The 21,982-nt window shown below is 42.1% G+C and overlaps 1 protein-coding gene across 1 annotated transcript in view; it reads left to right on the top strand.

Annotated features, from left to right (window-relative positions):
• The window catches only part of CPAMD8 (C3 and PZP like alpha-2-macroglobulin domain containing 8), a 357,262-nt gene that overhangs the window by 106,248 nt on the left and 229,032 nt on the right, over window positions 1-21,982 (top strand). Inside the window, exons 6-10 of the mRNA XM_073559839.1 lie at window positions 119-136; window positions 476-530; window positions 19,078-19,191; window positions 20,901-20,985; window positions 21,216-21,324. Of these exons, the coding sequence (XP_073415940.1) occupies window positions 119-136; window positions 476-530; window positions 19,078-19,191; window positions 20,901-20,985; window positions 21,216-21,324 (381 nt within the window). The remainder of the gene's footprint in view (window positions 1-118; window positions 137-475; window positions 531-19,077; window positions 19,192-20,900; window positions 20,986-21,215; window positions 21,325-21,982) is intronic.

Here is a 21,982-nt window from a genome sequence, read left to right on the forward strand (position 1 = left end):
TCTCACTTTAACAAGCAACATCCAAATCCTACTAATGCATACACGGTCGTGTACATTACTTAGTACAGCTGTACTTCCAACGTTTATATCACATGTAAATCTTTTGTTTTTGTTTTAGGTTGAAGCTTATGTGATTGTAAGTTATGAGTTATCCACAGATTGTGCTACTTTCTTCTCTTAAAAAAGCTATAATATAACTCTTTTAAAACTAAATATCTATATTTCTATAATCTTTGTTCTACTTCTGCTTGTATGTCCTCATCCATAAATATTCCCCGAACAATCTGCACTGTTTTCCTTCTTACTATTAGTAATTAGTATTGGTCTCTGCTTTTCTCCCATAAATGATTATAAGATTTCTCACAGTGTCGTTATCATACCTAATCCTTTTTCTCAACCTTTTGGACACCTTACACCTTTCGTATAGTAGTGTTGGTTTTTTCTATATAAAGTGTTGGTGCTCTTTTGGTTTTAGGATCCACGTGGATCTAAAATTATTCAGTGGATGGATCTGAATTCAATCTGTTGTGGTGAGTTGAATATCTATTAATAAAAAATGAGCAAAACAGATTAAAAGGTCGCAAGATAAAATATACGTTTGTGTGTTTGCAAAGAAGCATAACTCTGTTTTAACTAAAGGGGTTGTCCACTACTAGGACAACCCCTTCTTGGTTTAAATGCTTGGAGCAGATAAAATAAAAAAGCCTATACTCACATCCCGTGCCGGCGTCATTTCAGCAGTGTTGGCACTCACGCTCCCGGAGCTCTCCTGCGCTTGTTGTGACATGTAACCCTGGCGCCCAGTCAGCGCCGGCGTCAATGTCCAGGCTGTAGCTGATCGCTGACTTACTCTTCATGTTCAATTCCACAGGAGATGGAGACACTGACACACCCACTTATTGGGCTCCGGAGTCATGTGTCGCAACAATAGCACTGGAGCTCTTGGGCGAACGAATGCTGACACCCTGTGAAAGGCACCAGCACGGGAGGGGGTATAGGCTTTTTTATTTTATCTGGGCCCCAGCAAGAAGTTGCCTAAGTAGTGGGCAACTTCTTTAAAAGGAACTTGTCAGCAGGATTGTGCACAGTAACCTACAGACAGTCTCAGGTTGGTGCCATTATACTGATTAAAATGATACCTTGGTTGATGAAATCTGTCTTGTGGTTGTTGTTTAATCTTTATTTTCAGTATTGAGTTAATGATATGCTCGTGCCTCGGGTGGCCTGTGTGGGGGTCTTCATGTGGTGGTCTGCTAAGGTATTTGCTATGGTTTCTGACGGGTCACTGATCTCTCAGTGGCTTGCCCCCTAGTTTACATAATCAATATTATATATATTTTAAAAAAAATCCCCTTCTGCTGGCAGGCCATCATGCTAGAGAAAAAAAATTGCCTCTTCCAAGATGGCTCCACCGACGCCTGCACAGTAGCAACTATCGTATCGCTGATAAATGCTACAGCGCAGGCGTGACCGGTGCCATCTTAGTGGAGACTATTTTTCTCTCTAGCAAGATGGCGCTTGCGCAGTAGTAGCTATTGGCGATCTAGTAGCTGCTACTGCGCAGGCATGGCCAGTGCCATTTTCAAACTGATTTTTTTTTTCTGAATTTATGGATACCATCGAAAAGAATAATTAAATGCACATTATGGATGCGATCATGGTGCAGTGCAGGCTCCGCCGCTGGTGCCTAACTGCAGAGGGGGATTTTTAAAAAAAAAAATGTACTTTATAATATTCATTATGTAAAATAAGGCTCAGGTCAGTGAGGGATCAGTGACCTGTCAGAAGCCATACTGGTGAATGCCTAATCAGAGCACCACATGAAGACTCCCCACAGGCCGCCCTGGAGCGCGAGCATATCATTAACTGAAAATAAAGATTAGACAGCAACCACAAGACAGATTTCTTAATAATAATCTTTATTTTTATATAGCGCTAACATATTCCGCAGCGCTTTACAGTTTGCACACATTTTCATCACTTTCCCCGATGGGGCTCACAGTCTAAATTCCCTATCAGTATGTCTCTGGAATGTGGGAGGAAACCGGAGTACCCGGAGGAAACCCACACAAACACAGGGAGAACATACAAACTCCATGCAGATGTTGTCCTTGATGGGATTTGAACCCAGGACTCCAGCGCTGCAAGGCTGCAGTGCTAACCACTAACCATTTCTTCAACCAAGGTCTCATTGTAATCAGTATAACGGCACAAACCTAACACTGTCTGTAGGTTACTGTGCACAATCCTGTTGATAGATTCCCTTTAATGTTACATTCTTGATTTCTGCAACATATGTTCATCATGAAAGATGTTATTAGATTTGCAATGTGATCTATACAACAGGATAGATTCACATGTACTGTATAAGTAATGTAATGTTCACTAACTTTAAAATTAAATTTCCTACATTTTTCATAGAAGAGCATGTTGGTAAAACATGAAAGCTAGCTACAACCAACTCACTCTCACCCACCTCATTTTTTTTTTCTATCTGTCTGTCTATCTGTCTATTGTATGACTGCCACTCTATGGTAGGCAAAGGTATCAAAGTTCTTAGTCAAATTGGAAGATTTATTAAACGTCATAAATCTTCAAATGAAAACTACCTTACTGATAGGGAATTTACATTGTGCCAGTGAACACGATGTCTGTAAAGCGCTGTGTAATTAACCCTTTTACCCCCAAGGGTGATTTGAATGTTCATGACCGGGCCAATTTTTACAATTCTGACCACTGTCCTTTTATGAGGTAATAACTCTGGAACGCTTCTATGGATCCCGATGATTCTGACAATGTTTTCTCGTGACATATTGTACTTCATGTTAGTGGTAAAATTTCATTGACATAGCTTGCATTTATTTGTGAAAAAAATGGACATTTGGCAAAAATTTTGAAAATTTCACAATTTTCCAACTTTGAAATTTTATGCCCTTAAATCACAGAGATATGGCACACAAAAAACTTAATAAGTAACATTTCCCACATGTTTACTTTACATCAGCACAGTTTGGGAACCAAAATTTTTTTTGTTAGGAAGTTATAAGGGTTAAAAGTTAACCAGCGATTTCACATTTTTGCAACACCATTTTATTTTTACGGACCACATCACATTTGAAGTCACTTTGAGGAGTCTATATGATAGAAAATACCCAAAAGTGACACCATTCTAAAAACGGCACCCCTCAAGGTGCTCAAAACCACATTCAAGAAGTTTATTAACCCTTCAGGTGCTTCACAGAAATTTTTTGAATGTTTAAAAAAATGAACATTTAACTTTTTTCACAAAAAAATTACTTCAGGTCCAATTTTTTTTTATTTTACCAAGGGTAACAGGAGAAATTGGACTGCAAAAGTCATTGTGCACTTTGTCCTGAGTACGCTGATACCTGATACCTGATATGAGGGGGGAACCAATGTTTCAGCGCATGGCAGAGCTCAGAAAGGAAGGAGCGCCGTTTGACTTTTTCAATGCAAAATTGGCTGGAATTCAGATCGGACTCCATGTCACGTTTGGAGAGCCCCTGATGTGCCTAAACAGTAGAAACCCCCCACAAGTGACCCCATTTTGGAAACTAGACCCCATAGACTAGACCTCAAGGAACGTATCTAGATATGTGGTGAGAACTTTGAACCCACAAGGGCTTCACAGAAGTTTATAACGTACAGCCGTACAATTAAAAAATCATATTTTTTCCACAAAAATGATCTTTTCACCCCCAAATTTTATTTTCCCAAGGGTAACAGGACCCTAAAGGTTATTGTGCAATTTGTCCTGAGTACGCTGATACCCCATATGTGGGTGTAAACGACTATTTGGGCACATGGCAGAGCTCAGAAGGGAAGTAGAGCCATTTGACTTTTATTGCTGGAATTGAGATCGGGTGCCATGTTGCGTTTGGAAAGCCCCTGATGTGCCAAAACAGTGGAAACCTCCCACAAATGACACCATTTTGGAAACTAGACCCCCCAAGGAACATATCTAGATGTGTGGTGGGAACTTTGAACCTCCCAGGGCTTCACAGAAGTTTATAACGTACAGCCGTATAATTAAAAAATCACATTTTTTCCACAAAAATGATCTTTTCACCCCCAGTTTTTATTTTCCCAAGGGTAACAGGACCCCAAAAGTTATTGTGCAATTTGTCCTTAGTATGCTGATTCCCCACATGTGGGGGTAAACCACTATTTGGGCGCATGGCAGAGCTCGGAAGGGAAGCAGCGCCATTTGACTTTTTTGGCTGGAATTGGGTTTGGACGCCATGCCGCGTTTGGAAAGCCCCTGATGTGCCTAAACAGTGCAAACCCCCCACAAGTGACCCCATTTTGGAAACTAGACCCCCTAAGGAACTTATCTAGATGTGTGGTGAGCACTTTGAACCCCCCAGTGCTTCACAGAAGTTTATAACACCTGGGCGTGAAAAGAACAAAATCATATTTTTTCCACAAACGTGATCTTTTAGTCCGCAATTTTTTTATTTTCCCAAGGGTAACAGGAGAAATTGGACCCCAAAAGTTGTTGCCCAATTTGTCCTGAGTATGCTGATACCCCATATATGGGAGAAAACTACTGTATGGGCACACGTCAGGGCTCGGAAGGGAAGTAGTGACGTTTTGGAATCAGTGCCTTAACTATAAACTTTTGGGCCCCGGGGCAAAACTTCATAGTGGGGTCCCTCAACATTTCAATTACTAGAGGTTGTGCGGAACGTGGTGAAGCCTGCTACGCATTGTTGTATACAACACACAGGCTTCACCACGTTCTGCAAGACCTTTAATAGATTTTGTTTATGATGCAAGTTTTAGAAGTTAAATATTCAGTGAATATGTTTGGAAAATTAATAAGGTGAATAATCATTCCAAATATAGCACAATTTTCAAATAACTGTATATGTTTATTAAATATCAAGTAGTTTTAAACAGTATATATTTAAACTTTGTTCACTTAAACATAACATTACTTAAACATTACCAATTTGTTCAGTTTTAAACAGCAGCTACTTAAACATTCCTAACTTTCAGAGAAGCGAATTCATCAATTACTTTGTGAAAGTTGATCTGTTGAGCTCGATCATTCTCAATTGAAAGTAAAGCTAAGCTGCTGAGTCTTTGTTGAGTCATAGTTAGTGTTGAGCATTCCGATACCGCAAGTATCGGGTATCGGCCGATACTTGCTGTATCGGAATTCCGATACCGACTTCCGATATTTTTTCAATATCGGAATTCGGCATCGGAATCGGAAGTTCAGTTGATTGACGGCCTGACGTCATCATGATGCGCGGTGTGTGCGCATCATGATGCGCCGTCATTTCGGGCCTTCCGGGGGTCTCTGCCGGCCTGCCGGGGGGCTGTGCCGGCCTGCCGGGGGGCTGTGTGGACTGCCCGGGGTATGTACCGGCCTGCCGGGGGGCTGTGCCGGCCTGCCGGTGGTCTGTGCACCCTGTGGGGGTCTGTACCGGCCTGCCGGGGGGCTGTGCCGGCCTGCCGGTGGTCTGTGCACCCTGTGGGGGTCTGTACCGGCCTGCCGGGGGGCTGTGCCGGCCTGCTGGTGGTCTGTGCACCCTGTGGGGGTCTGTACCGGCCTGCCGGGGGGCTGTGCTGATGTCCGGGGGTCTGTGCAAGCATCGTCCGATGGGACTACAAGTCCCATCTGGCGATGCCTGCTACCATGACAGTGATTGACACATTAGCCAATGATGGGACAGTAGTAGTCCCATCATCCGGCTAATGTGTTAAATGTTAAAAAAAAAAAAAAAAATACTACATACATACTACATACATACTACATGCTACATACATACTACATGCTACATACATACTACATATATACTACATGCATGCTACATACATACTACATGCTACATACATACTACATATATACTACATGCATGCTACATACATACTACATGCATGCTACATGCATGCTACATACATACTACATGCTACATACATACCACATACATACCACATACATACTACATACATACTACATACATGCTACATACATACTACATGCTACATACATACTACATACATACTACATACATACTACATGCATGCTACATGCATGCTACATACATACTACATGCATGCTACATACATACATGCATGCTACATGCATGCTACATGCTACATACATAACACATATATACTACATGCATGCTACATACATAGTACATGCTACATGCATGCTACATACATACTACATGCTACATACTACATATATACTACATGCATGCTACATACATACTACATGCTACATACTACATATATACTACATGCATGCTACATACATACTACATGCTACATACATACTACATATATACTACATGCATGCTACATACATACTACATGATACATACATACTACGTATATACTACATGCATGCTACATACATACTACATGCTACATACATACCACATACATACTACATACATGCTACATGCTACATATATACTACATATATACTACATGCATGCTACATACATACTACATGCTACATACATGCTACATATATAATACATACATACTACATACATACTACATGCATGCTACATACATACTACATACATACTACATGCTACATACATACCACATACATACTACATACATACTACATGCTACATACTGCATGCTACATGCATGCTACATACATACTACATACATACTACATGCTACATACATACCACATATATACTACATACATACAATACATTCATACAATACATACATAGACATACAGTACATATAACATAGAGTAACATACTTACCAATACTTGTCACATTGTTCCCCGAAGCCATTGTCTTTTCCGGAATAAATATTAACATAACAAACCACAAAAATACTCACCCACGATCCGAAGCAGTCCACGAGTGTGTCCCACGACGATCTTGGGTAGAGAACTGCAGCATCAGCTGTTGCTGCCGTTCTCTACGGGCTGCAGGAATCCAATGACGGAAGGTAGGTATCCTTCCGCACTGTATTCCTCCGCCACTTAAAAAAAAAAAAGTCCCTAGTCTCACTTTATGCCATTGCTGTGTGGGAAATTCCCACACAGCAATGGCATAAAGTGAGACTAGGGACTTTTTTTTTTTAAGTGGCGGAGGAATACAGTGCGGAAGGATACCTACCTTCCGTCATTGGATTCCTGCAGCCCGTAGAGAACGGCAGCATCATCTGATGCTGCAGTTCTCTACCCAAGATCGTCGTGGGACACACTCGTGGACTGCTTCGGATCGTGGGTGAGTATTTTTGTGGTTTGTTATGTTAATATTTATTCCGGAAAAGACAATGGCTTCGGGGAACAATGTGACAAGTATTGGTAAGTATGTTACTCTATGTTATATGTACTGTATGTCTATGTATGTATTGTATGAATGTATTGTATGTAGTATGTATGTAGTATATATGTGGTATGTATGTAGCATGTAGTATGTATGTAGTATGTATGTAGCATGCATGTAGCATGCAGTATGTATGTAGCATGCATGTAGTATATATGTAGTATGTATGTAGCATGCATGTAGTATATATGTATGAATGTATGTAGCATGTAGTATGTATGTAGTATGTATGTGGTATGTATGTAGCATGTAGTATGTATGTAGTATGTATGTAGCATGCATGTAGTATGTATGTAGTATGTATGTAGTATATATGTAGTATGTATGTAGCATGTAGTATGTATGTAGCATGCATGTAGTATATATGTAGTATATATGTAGCATGTAGCATGTATGTAGTATGTATGTGGTATGTATGTAGCATGTAGTATGTATGTAGCATGCATGTAGTATATACGTAGTATGTATGTAGCATGTAGTATGTATGTAGCATGCATGTAGTATATATGTAGTATGTATGTAGCATGTAGTATGTATGTAGCATGCATGTAGTATATATGTAGTATGTAGCATGTAGTATGTATGTAGCATGCATGTAGTATATATGTAGTATGTAGCATGTAGTATGTATGTAGCATGCATGTAGCATGTACTATGTATGTAGCATGCATGTAGTATATATGTGTTATGTATGTAGCATGTAGCATGCATGTAGCATGCATGTAGTATGTATGTAGTATGTATGTAGTATATATGTGGTATGTATGTAGCATGTAGTATGTATGTAGCATGTAGTATGTATGTAGCATGCAGTATGTATGTAGCATGCATGTAGTATATATGTAGTATGTATGTAGTATATATGTAGTATGTATGTTGCATGTAGTATTTATGTAGTATGAATGTAGCATGTATGTAGCATGTATGTAGTATGTAGTATGAATGTAGCATGTATGTAATATGCATGTTGTATGTATGTAGCATGTAATTTTTTTTTTTTTTTTTTTTTTTACATTCAACACATTAGCCGGATGATAGGACTATTACTGTCCCATCATTGGCTAATGTGTCAATCACTGTCATGGTAGCAGGCATCGCCCGATGGGACTTGTAGTCCCATCGGACGATGCCTGCACAGACCCCCGAAGCCTGCACAGCCCCCCGGCAGGCCGGCACAGCCCCCCGGAGCCTGCACAGACCACCGGCAGGCCGGCACAGCCCCCCGGCAGGCCGGCACAGCCCCCCGGAGCCTGCACAGCCCCCCGGAGCCTGCACAGCCCCCCGGCAGGCCGGCACAGCCCCCCGGCAGGCCGGCACAGCCCACCGGAGCCTGCACAGACCACCGGCAGGCCGGCACAGCCCCCCGGCAGGCCTGCACAGACCACCGGAGCCTGCACAGACCCCCTGGCAGGCCGGCACAGCCCCCCGAAAGGCCCGTACAGACCCCAGAGAGGCTGTACAAGGGCAGGAAAGGGTTTTTCTTATTCCGATACCGGAAGTCCCATAGACTTGAATGGGACTTCCGGTATCGGAATCGGCGATACCGATACTTTTTTTAAAGATCGGCCGATACCATCCGATACGATACTTTGAAGTATCGGACGGTATCGCTCAACTCTAGTCATAGTACTTCGCAAGTAGTTTTTTATGAGTTTAAGCTTAGAGAAGGATTGTTCAGCCTTAGACACAGTCAAATACATGATGCACGCTGTGCAAACGTCTGGATAGCTTGATAAAAGTGAAGAATGCTCGACTATTAGGAAATCAGCAAATTCCTTAACACTTTTCATTTTTTCCAGTTGCTTTTGAAACGAATTTTTTACTGAACATAACTGTGAAGGAAAGGCTGGAGTTACATCATCTGCAAACTTGTTAACAAAATCAACAGCTTTTTTGTGAATATCTCTTTCACTTGCACTGGCCAAAAAATCAGGTTGTATTACTTCATAGGAGTCAAGAACAGCTTTCATCCCTTCAAAGCGGCGATGAAGTTGAGTACAAAGTGTGTCTACCATTGGATAGAACACAGTAACTCGGAAGCAAGTTTTTGGGTCTGCTAATCTCTCGTCTTCACACAACTCATCAAAGTGTTTCTTCACTTTCCTTACTCTGTTCTGGTGAAATTCATTTTTTATTCCCCATCGACTACACACATCTGATGCTTCAGAAACAAGTGCTTCGAACCTTTCACGCATTTCGGTTATCTTTAACAATGCATTACCCAATAACCCATATGCAGACAAGAGGTCCATGGCTTCAGATTGTAAGGATTTCGATACGAGGTTGAGAGTCTCTAAGACTTCACACTGCACAACCAAAAGTAATACCAAATCAAACTTTCAACTTTGTTCTTTAGCTGCTGTGCTTCATTCCTTTCCTTGCTTTTTTTGGAAGTCAAAGTTATGCGAGTAACAAAACCTGTGTTTCAGTGCATACACTGCATCATGTCTGCCAGACCAACGAGTTGGATTAAGAGTTTTCCTTGTTACTTTCGATTTTGAATTCAGTGAATCGGGCTGAGCTTCGATGCAGTACACTGATTTCATATCTTGCCAGCGAACAATACTATTACCAAAAAAGCAATATACACTTTGAATTGTTTCAAAAAACTGGCTCACCACTCGGTTCTCTTCCACAGCATCCTTCAACACTAAATTAAGGTTATGAGCAGCGCAGTGCACAAAGTATGCGTGTGGGGCTTTTTCTTTAATACGCTGCTGCACTCCATTGTATACCCCACTCATGACTGCAGCACCATCATAGCCTTGTCCCTGATATTTGGTCAAATCCAAGTTTTTCTCTTTCAATGAAGTTATTATTTCTTCTGCAAGACCTTGCGCAGACTGATCCTTTATCTCTCTAAAGGATACAAAAGTTTCACATATTTTGATTTCAACTATTTTGACATACCGGTAAACTTCACTCATCTGATCAGTTTTAGCTGTGTCCTGGGTGGTATCTAGGATCAATGAAAAAAACAAGGAATTTTGCAGCTCAACTACTATTTCATCTTTGATTTGAAAGGCTAATAGATTAATAAGCTCATTCTGAATTTTAGGACTGAGGTATTTCACAGTCACTTGCGGACGCTGAAGCAATTCTTGTAGTATTGGGTCATATTTTGACAAAAGCTCAATTATCAAGAGAAAGTTTCCTTTGTTACTATATTCTAACTTTTCAATAGATCCACGAAACGCAAGATTACATGTTTCAAGTGTTAATGTCACATTCAGGATTCTTTCAGGAACTTTACGCCAAAAGCTTCTTTCACTCTCCACACTTTTGTCGAAAACGTCTTCTAAAGTACCACGTCTCCGCCATTGCTCATAAACTACACAAGCATGTATATGGCTTTTGGATGCTTCATGAACTGAAATACGTTCTGAAATATGCTTCCAGTCTCGAACTCCGGTTGTTGAAAACGGTAATACACGATTTCTGTATTCAAGTGCTTCCGACTGTGACTGAGGGAATAGCCAACATGGCAAGCAGTAAACACAATCTAATTTTGTTGAGTAACATAACCAACTTCTTTTAAGCTTCAACCCTGACTTTGTGTTGATAAAATAATAGTTACTTGTAAAAGATCGACCTTGTTGATTGATATCCTTGGGAAATGGTCCGTCAGGCTGTATTGGACCAGACGCTATCAGCCTACATTTCTTATCTTGATTTTCAATCACAGTAGGAAAGGCGTTGTAGAAGGCAGAATCTTCACCTTCCAAAAAATTTGGTGTATCATTGGTTGGGTCTGTTATATCTTCTTCGCCTATAAATTTTTGGTTTTTCGAGTCATTATCATTATTAAGGTTGTCTTGTTCCGACGTATCTGAATTTAATTTTTGTGAGATTTCAATATCATTCCCTGTCGAGTGCTTTTCAACATCCAGCCATGCTGCTAAGGTCTTCGAACTTTTTTCAGCCTCCAAGCTTCTTCTTTTCGCAGTCTGTCTTTTTTTTATTTCCACTTGGCTGGTGCCGAATTCGTTTCATAATAAACGGTTTTATTAACACACACAATCACAGTACCGTATTTTCCTTTTCCGGCACATAAGACTACTTTTTAACCCCTGAAAATCTTCTCAGAAGTCAGGGGTCGTCTTATACGCCAGGTGCAGGGCGCCACCTACTGGCAAAGAGACAGTGTGGCTGCCCAGGATATGTGCACTGTGTCCAGCTGCTCTCTCCAGGAGGAGAGAGACTGGAGCTGACATTTCTGCCTCCCGCAGCAGGTGCCAGACATCAAATACTACAACCCCCGACCACAGGTACAGCAGTCACTTTTGCTCCCTCCTTGTTGTGAGGAGAGACTGAGTGGGTGTTGTACACAGCTCTGATTAATGAAAACAAGAGGCAGAAGACTCACTGAGAAGATAGATACTGCATGACCCAGAGACGGGAGGAATGTGTGATTATGGAGACTTCCTCCTGCCCTCCTCCCCTCCCCCTCGCAGCAGTATAGACCTGCAGACTGGAGAGGGGCAGGGCTTCTCAGAGTTTGTCACAGCGATATTTGTGTCTGCTGAGACTGTCTCCTCTCAGTGCTGAGAGTTTGTTACAGTGTGCACTGTGCCTTGCCAATGCCAACTCTCTGTGATCTCCAGACTACAAATCTTGTGCTATGAGACTGTCCAGGCCAGTGCAGGTTTCCATTCATTGACAGCTGGCAGAGCTCCTGTAAATTATTGAAATGAGAGTCTCCTGTCCTCCGGGTGACATTGTCTGACAGGAAAGTTTGCCCCCTGTACTCCCCCAACTCCCCCATCTTGACACAGGCACAAACCCCTCTCCATGTCACCTACCCCCTCAGGTGCTAGCACATCCCAATCCCCATATTCCACCCCCCTCCACATGATGCTGGCACATCACCCCACTCCATGTTTATAGTATATGGAGGACTATGGGGGTGCAGTATACTATATGGAGCACTATGATGGTGCATTATAATGGGTGACTATGGATGATGCACTATAATATACGGAGCCAATTATACTATGTGGAAGCCATTTTAATACTGGGAGGGTTCTGTGGGGGCATGATAATACTTGACGTACTATAAGGAAGCCTTTATACTTTATGGAGGGCGATTTAAAGGGACACTGTCACCAGTGTCACTTACTGGGCTGCTCAGTGTAGTTTTCATAAAATCACTGTTCAATCAGTTTGAGATTAACATTATAGGACTAATCAAATAGTCCAGCACATTCATTTACTGCTAAATATGAAGCAGGGAAAACAGTAATTATATTAAAATTACAGCAAGCAGTTCAGTAAGTGACACATTGCTGGAATCCGGGTCTCTATCTCTACATTATGCTGCTGTAGGGTTGGTGGGCCGGGCTGGGGGGGTGGTCCCTCTTTTACCGCGCAGAGACGTAACAGAGACAATTTGGAGGTAGGTTTCGGGTGCAACAGGTCCAAGTTTTATTCTCTCGCCGTCCACCTGACGGCCTCTCAGCACACCGCAATTCTCTTCAAGGCCCTCCGGCTACAATACACTTTAACACACCGTACTCTTCACCAGGGACGTATATATACGTGCCATCCCTTTTCGCTGATTGACGCTCCTGACAGATCCGTCAGTGTGGCCGCCTTAGGCCCGTAAACCAACAGTAATTTTACTGGTCAGACGTCTTCCTCAATACGGTATGTTTTACCTCTGTGCCTCGTCTATATTGCGGTCTTCGTGTCAGGACCACCCCCCTGACTTTCTCTGTCCTCACTCCTCAGTCCCCCTGGTTGGGTTTTCCTCACAATGCCACAACTGTCACAGTGTCCTCGTCACTTGAGCTCCCCCTGGGGACTGGAACTTTCTGGAACCCTCCTGTCAAATTTATATCTTTCCCGGTTCCCTCTAACTCCGCCCCCATGACCAATGGTTTCTTAAGCTCTAAGCTGATGTCAAGTCCTATGCTCACACTCCTCCCTGCCCTCTAATGGTCAACCCAAGGTACTGCACGTCCACTACACTTTCCTGGCTGTTTCCCCACTGTAATAACTGACACCTGTCTAAACTGTGCAAACCTTCCTTTCTCTATTCTGACAAGTCCGTCCGTCAGGTCACCTTCCCTACACTGCTATCAGATGGGATGGCAAAATCCTGGTGACAGTGTCCCTTTAAGGCTGTGTGGGGGCCATAATACAGTGTGAAGAGATGTAGGGGCCATTATACTGTATGAAGGGCTGTGTGGGGTTCACAATGGGAATCATACCGTAGAAGAGGGGTAGTCTTATACGGCGAGTATATTCCAAACTCTATATTTCAACTGGAAAAGTTGGGGGTCGTCTTATACGCCCAGTTGACTTATAAGCCGGAAAATACGGTAATACTAAATACTATCTACCTACACACGCACTACAGCTACCATATGCGACACAGACTGTACTGACGATCCGACACTGGCCGCTGACCGATGAGCAATGGCCAATGAGCAGTCCAGCAGTTGGGGTAAACAAGACCTCAGTGTCAGTGCACGTTGCGTCGCGGCCGCTGCCTGAACTATTGGCTGAGTCACTGCCTGGCATGACACCACACGATCACCTAACAGTCTACTGTCTGCCATAGAACTCCTGTTACTAAGCGAAATAGCGTTTCCCCGTTTAAAGTATAAATGAACAAAAAACATTTACGCTTGCACTTTCATGGATCTTTTCGTTATTTTTATTAACTTTAAACTCGAATAATATAGGAGCTGGGTATTTTATGAGAAATTAAAGTATTAAAATACAATTTTTTACCATCAGTTTGGGGCCCTTGGGTGGTTGGACCCCAAAAGTTGTTTTGCAATTTCTCCTGAGTAGGCTGATACCCCATATGTGGGGGTAAAACACTGTTTGTTCGCATGGCAGAGCTTGGAAGGGAAGGAGCACCATTTGACATTTTCAACACAGAATTGGCTGGAATTGAGATCAGACGCCATGTTGCATTTGGAGAGTACCTGATGTGCCCAAATAGTGGAAACCCCCAATTCTAACTCCAACCCTAACCCCAACACACCCCTAACCCTAACCTCAGTCCTAACCCTAGCCCTCACCCTAACCGGAAAATGGAAATAAATACATTTTTTTAATTTTATTATTTTTCCCTAACTAAGGGAGTGATAAAGGGGGGTTTGATTTACTATTTATGGCGGGTTTTTACGTTTGGCAGCTGTCATACGCTAAAAGACGCTTTTTATTGTAAAAGTAGTTTTTGAATCACCACATTTTGAGAGCTATAATTTTTCCATATTTTGACCCACCGAGTCATATGAGGTCTAATTTTTTGCGGAACGAGTTGACATTTTTATTGGTACTATTTTCGGGCACGTGACATTTTTTGATCGCTTTTTATTCCGATTTTTGTGACGCAGAATGAACAAAAACCAGCATTTCAAGAATTTCTTTTGGGGGGTGCATTTACACCGTTCCGCATGCGGTAAAATTGATAAAGCGGTTTTATTCTTCGGGTCAGTGTGATTACAGCGATACTTCATTTATGTCATTTTTTATGTTTTGGCACTTGTATGCAATGAAAACAATTTTATATAAAAAATAATTATTTTTGCATCGCTTTATTCTGCGAGCTATAACTTTTTAATTTTTTTGCTGATGACGCTGTATGGCGGCTTGTTTTTTGCGGGACAAGATGACGTTTTCAGCGGCAGCATGGATATTTATATCCGTCTTTTTAATCGCGTGTTATTGCACTTTTTGTTCAGCGGTATGATAATAAAGCATTATTTTTTGCTTTGTTTTTTATTTTTATTTTTTAAGGGCTTCACTAAAGGGGTTAACTAATGGGACAGTTTTATAGGACGGGTCGTTACGGACGTGGCAATACTAAATATGTGTACTTTTATTGTTTTTTTTTTTATTTCCAAAAAATGAATTTATTAGGGAATTTTTAATTTTTTAATTTTTTTTTAAAATTTATTTTGCGATTTTTTATAAATTATTTTTACTTTTTTTTAACTTTATTACATTGTCTCGGGGGGGGGACATCACTGATCTGACACAGGCACTGCAGCAGGCTTCCTCATGCCTGCGCTCTGCAGGCAGTGAGGAAGCCGCCTCCCTGCAGGCCCCCGATGGTCCCCGCAGCCATATTGGATCCGGGGACCCACAGGGAAGGAAGCACCCGCAGCAGCGCTGCACATCGCGCTGCTGCGGGGGTCTCAGGGAGGCACGGAGGGACCGTCCGTGACCGCCCCTGACACATAGTGCCGGGTGTCAGCTGTGATAATCAGCTGACACCCGGCCGCGATCAGCGGCGCCCCCCCGTGAGCGCCGCTGATCACTGTGACGTACTATCCCCTCCATGGGCATAGGGGCCCAGGTCCCATGGACGGGATAATACGTCAGATTCAGGAAGGGGTTAATGGCGCTATAAAAATGAGGAAAATAAATAAAATGACCTTTCACTGGCAAAGCAATATACACACGTGGTCAAAATTGTTGGTACCCCTCGTTTAATGACAGAAAAACTAACAATGATCACAGAAATAACTTGAATCTGACAAAAGTAATAATAAATAAAAAAAATCTATGGAAATGAACAAATGAAAGTCAGACATTGCTTTTCAGCAATGCTTCCACAGAATTTTTTTTAAAAATAAAGCTCATGAAATAGGCCTGTACAGAAATGATGGTACCCCTGAAAATAATGTGACAAAAGGGACATGTTAAATCAAGGTATGTTCACTAATTAGCATCATAGGTGTCTACAATCTTGGAATCAGGGAGTGGGCCTGTATAGAGGGCTAAAAAAGGTAAAAGTTAAAGGTAAAAGTTATAAGACCATCTCCAAGCAGCTTGATGTTCCTGTGACTACAGTTGGACATATTATTCAGAAATTTAAGTTCTATGGAACTGTAGCCAACCTCCCTGGACGTGGCAGCAGGAGGAAAATTGATGACAAATTAAAGAGGCGGATAATACAAATGGTAACAAAAGAGCCCAGAAAAACTTCTAAACAGATTAAAGGTGAACTTGAAGCTCAAGGAGCATCAGTGTCAGATCGCACCATCTGTCGTTGTATGAGCCAAATTGGACTTCATGGAAGACGACCAAGGAGGACATCATTCTTGATCAAAAAACATAAAAAAGCCAGACTGGAATTTGACAAACTACCTGTTGACAAGCCACAAAGCTTCTGGGAGAATGTCCTATGGACAGATGAGACAAAAATAGAACTTTTTGGCAAGGCACATCAGCTCTATGTTCGCAGATGGAAAAATGAATCATATCAAGAAAAGAACACTGTCCCTACTGTGAAACATGGAGGAGGCTCTGTTATGTTCTGGGGCTGCTTTGCTGCATCTGGCACAGGGTGTCTAGAATCTGTGCAGGGTACAATGAAATATCAAGACTATCAAGTCATTCTTAAAACCCGGACCCAAAATCAAGAATTATTAAAAAACCTCTCAGCATTATTTGTGCTTTGCTGGAGGCTTCATCTCTTGATTCTACATCACCGAGACTCAAGGCTAGCCACCTCGGTGACACATTCCTCCCATCTACAGCTTGTCCGACTGCAACCTTACACTATATCCAGCCAAACTGAGCAGTCGTGGGTGAAGAGCCTTGGTGAGAGAGGTAAAGAAGAACCCCAAGATTACTGTGGCTGAGCTCGACAGATGCCGTAGGGAGATGGGAGAAAGTTCCACAAAGTCAACTATCACTGCAGCCCTCCGCCAGTCAGGCCTTTATGGCAGAGTGGCCCGACGGAAACCTGTCCTCAGTGCAAGTCATATGTAAGACCACATAGAGTTTGCTAAAAAACACATGAAGGACTCCCAGACTATGAGAAATAAAATTCTCTGGTCTAATGAGACGAAAATAGAACTTTTTGGTGATAATTCTAAGTGGTATGTGTGGAGAAAACCAGGCACTGCTCATCACAATCCCAAAAGTGAAACATGATGGTGGCAGCATCTTTTTGACATCGGGTTCCTGCCTCTGCACAGGAGGAATCTCGAGCCTTGCCTTCTGCGGTCTCTCATTCCTCTCCAGCCACAGAGGAGCCTGCTCAGCAAAGACATCGTTCCCAGTGTCTTGCTCAGTCTACTGCTGTTGGCTTGGTTACTGCTGCCAATCAGGGTTCAGCTATAGTAAGCTGCAATAGCCAGCAGCGAGCAGCTCTTGGGACTAATTCCTTCTTTCGGCCCACTGAGCATGCCCGTGGGAGGTCCTCTCATTGGAGGTCTGAGGTCACATGCTTAGGTCCTATTGCTGCTCCCATTGGACCACTAGGAAGGTCCCGGAAGGACGATAGAGTCGCGTGGCCACATGGCCATGTGCTAGTATAGACTCTTATAGTATTAAGTTGTGGTATGTGTGATGATAGATGCATGAAACTGGTGAATGACTTATTATGAAACCCCTACCCTTGGTACACATGTGTTGTGTAGCGTTGCCTGTCCAGCGCCCAGGCTTAGAGTAGGTAGTTGGTGGAGTCAGCGCCAAGTGGTGGCACTGCATAGCGCCGCAGTGCTTCCAGCTCCTCTGACACGTTATGCCAGAGAGTGTCATCTACACGAGACACCTCTGTACCGCATACGCTGCAGTGTCTTTCTCAGCGGCACCATGCGCAGTTACTGTGCTTTCCAGTGCTAAGCTTAGGCTGGCTAGAGGCATCTGCCAGGGCGGCGTGGTACGCACGCAGTGTGGTAACACAACTGTCGGCTGCACCCTGTGACTGCTAACAGGGCACAGCGTTTCTCTAGGGTTAATCCCTGGCACCGGAGTAGCGGTTCCCTAAGCCATAGTCTGTGAGGTAACAGGCTTTGGCGTCTGTTTCTGCGGCTCTGTGCTGTAACAGAGTTTGCTCCTGTACACACTGGGTCAGCGGTTACCTCGCCTGTGTTCAGTTAGTGTCCGCCATTACCAAGCAGCAGTTTACCATCTCTGCACGGTGGACTCAGGGTTGCGATCGCACTTTATTATATTTTATATTTAGTGTGATCTGCAACCCTAATAGCATCATGCTATGGGGTTTTTTTTCAGCTGCAGGGACAGGATGACTGGTTGCAATTGAAGGAAACATGAATGCGGCCAAGTGCAGAGATATCCTGGATGAAAACCTCTTCCAGACTGCTCTGGACCTCAGCTTTGGCCGAAGGTTCACCTTCCAACAAGACAATGACCCTAAGCACACAGCTAAAATAACAAAGGAGTGGCTTCAGAACAACTCTGTGACCATTCTTGATTGGCCGAACCAGAGCCCTGACCTAAACCCAATTGAGCATCTCTGAAAATGGCTGTCCACCAACGTTCACCACCCAACCTGACGGAACTGGATAGAATCTACAAGGAAGAATGGCAGAGGATCCTCAAATCCTGGTGTGAAAAACTTGTTGCATCATTCCCAAGACGACTCATGGCTGTACTAGCTCAAAAGGTGCTTCTACTCAATACTGAGCAAAGGGTTGGAATACTTATGACCATGTGATATTTCAGTTTTTCTTTTTTAATCAATTTGCAAAATTGTCTAAATTTCTGTCTTTTTCAGTCAAGATGGGGTGCAGAGTGTACATTAATGAGAAAAAAAAGATCTTTTTTGCATTTACCAAATGGCTGCAATGAAACAAAGAGTGAAAAACTTTAAAGGGGTCTGAATACTTTCCGAACCCACTGTGTATATATATATATATATATATATATATATATATATATATATATATATATATATACACACAATGGGAGAGCATTTGCAAAATAGTTATGGTCTTTATTTGTCTTTTCATTTGACAGGTATTATCAATATGAGTTTTCCTCTATCTGATCAACCTGTGTTTGGAGAGTGGCTGATTTTTGCAGAGACACATGGCCATGTGTTTAACAAATCATTTTCAGTCCAGAAGTATGGTGAGTTTTGTAAGTTTATTACGGTACTAATAGCAATAATAGACAATGTATATTTGGATTACTAGTGGCCATTCCAGCACATTCTGAGGTTTGTAAATGCTGCCCACCAATGGACTGAGTATTACGTTCAAGGGAATCTGTCAGAAGGTTTTTACTATGTAATCAGAGTACAGCATTATGCAGTGGAAGAGACCCTGATTCCAACAATGTAACACTTACTGGGTTTCTTTCTGCAATTTTGATAAAATCAGTGTTTATTTCTGCAGATCTAGCAGTTATCTGAATGCTGAGCTCTGAGTAACCCGCTCACATCGCTGATTGGCAGCTTTCTGTGTATGCTGTGCATAGGCAAAAAGCTGCTAATCAGTGATGAGATTTGGGTTACAGACAGCAGGAGCACAAAATGGCACAAGACAATCCGTCTTCTCCTGCTGATAAAACACTGATTTTATTGAAACTATAGCAAACAGCCCAGTATGTGACACATTGCTGGAAAAAAGGGTCTCTGCCCCTATATCATGCTGCTCTCAGATTACATGGCAAAAATGTAGAAATTGCAGGAACGTGGGATGTCATCACAGACAGGAGGCAGATCAAGTGTTAACACGTTTATTAGCAAAACATTTATGTGGGAGGTAAAGGGAGAGCGTTAGGAAGAAGGGCAGAACTGGGAGCTTGGAAGGGTCAGGGCAGGAACGAATGATAGTTTGATAGGAAGACAGAAGAATAAACTTATCAGTCTGTAGCCTCTTTGATTGCAGCGTCTCGGTTCTCCAACGGTGGCGCCGTCAACAGCGGCATGTGACGTCTCTGAGCTGTCTGTAGAGAGCAGGGTTCCAATCCACAGAGCGAGTGAAGGGTCTTTGAAGGATGCGGGGAGTTCCCACACTCACGTACCCCAATCACTGGGCTCAGTCCAGTCGCTCCATGGTGTATACAGGCACTTGGCTAAGTCTAGTCATCTGCTTCTCATTGCATCGCGCACACATTACAGTCTCTTGTTTCAACAGCGGGTCACCTCCTGACTCGGAGATTAACGGGGTAATGGCAGTATGTCATCCATGTCAAGTCGACCTGTGCCCACGGGTTGCTCTGCTTTAACAGCCGACACTGCACCCGGCTGTCCGCTTAGCTTTCCTGCCTGGACTCGCCCTCTTTTTCCGTGCGCAGCGCTTTTTAACCCGGTCCCGCCTACTGTAGTCACATGCAAGAGTGGGTCCTTGTCTGAAAATCTTTCCCCCTGCAACATTGGTGACAGTCCTGACAGTTCCGGAACTGGTGCGAGAAAGGTATACCCAATCTTGTTCTTCCTCTTACGAAAACCTGCTGACTGATTCAATTTAACTGTGGCTGGGATAAGTGAGGATTGCTCACACAGAGGTTGTGTGGTCCAACAAAATCACAAAGCAAATCTTCTGAGATCTCTTCTATTTTTTGCCAAGCTACAAATGAAGGAAACATAAACCACAAATGTGGCTATATAAACATATGCTGGTACACAATAAGAGACCACAAATTAGATTGGGATGTGTTAGTTTTTTTTTAAATTTTAATATCTTTTTTTTCATGCAATGGAAAAAAAAAATTAAAGGATAATGAAAGTTTCCACAATGTTACATTTCTAAATATCCTTGCATTGTTTAAGACAAGTAATAACTGCAATGATATTTGTCTATATGTATTCTACTTCTTTAATCTATTTTTTTCAGTGCTTCCAAAGTTTGAGCTGGTTATAAGTCCTCCTTCCTTTATTCGAGATATAAATGTTTGCGAAAAAGGAAAAGTCCTGGCCAGGTACAGTAAGTGACATTGTAGTACTGTAGTGTTACTGCTCTTTTTTTTTTTTTTTTTACATTTTTTTCATGTTACAGGTTGTCTCCTACTGCATCCTTAAATTTAGTTATATCCATGACAAAAATCTTTATTGCAACAATTGGACCAAAACCAAAAGTGTCGATGTCAGAGCATAAATTGCTTTGTAAACTAGATGATATTTAATTAAATTAGCTAATTTTATATTTTAGGTATACATTTGGGAAGCCTGTGAGTGGATTACTAACAATCAATATGACTGTGACGGGTGTTGGGTATTACAAATATGAGATTGGACACCAGATGCTTAAATCTTTGGAGGTAAGAGAAGGTCACGCACAACAGGCATTGCAGGCGAAGTGAGAGGGTAATCACATATTCCAATGCATAATCACAAAGGAGAGGGCTCCAAGGATGTAAAAGGGGGGAGCAGTACAGTAATAAAGCTGTGCATCTTTATGAGACCTAGTTAGGGCAGCAGCATCCTAAATATACAGACCTCACATCCAGCATGTATTACTGGGAGAGACATTCCCACATGACAAAAGTCTAATAGAAACTAGGAGCAGGTTGCAAACTGCATATCAAGGATACTGAATATGAAAATAGTCATGGAGATTGCTGCCTGATATTAAACTTTTTAATATAAGATAACAACTAATATACAACGAGTGAAATAAGTATTGAATTAGGAAACAATTTTCTAAGTAAATATATTTCTAATGATGCTATTGACATGAAATTCTCACTAGATGTTGATAAGAACCCATCCAATCCACACAAGCAAAGTAATCAAACCATAGATGTCCATAAATTAAATTTTGTGTAATAATGAGAAATGACACAGGGAAAAAGTATTGTATGTAAGAAGAAAGAGAGGTGAAAAAGCCATGCAAAGTCATAACACCAGCTGAAATCTATCAATAATTAGAAAACAATCCTGTCACTTAGTAAAAAATAATATCAGCTGGTTCAATTG

The sequence above is a fragment of the Dendrobates tinctorius genome, unplaced genomic scaffold (assembly GCF_039654945.1).
Source record: "Dendrobates tinctorius isolate UK_male_01 unplaced genomic scaffold, ASM3965494v1 ptg000276l, whole genome shotgun sequence".
Classification (NCBI taxonomy): domain Eukaryota; kingdom Metazoa; phylum Chordata; class Amphibia; order Anura; family Dendrobatidae; genus Dendrobates; species Dendrobates tinctorius.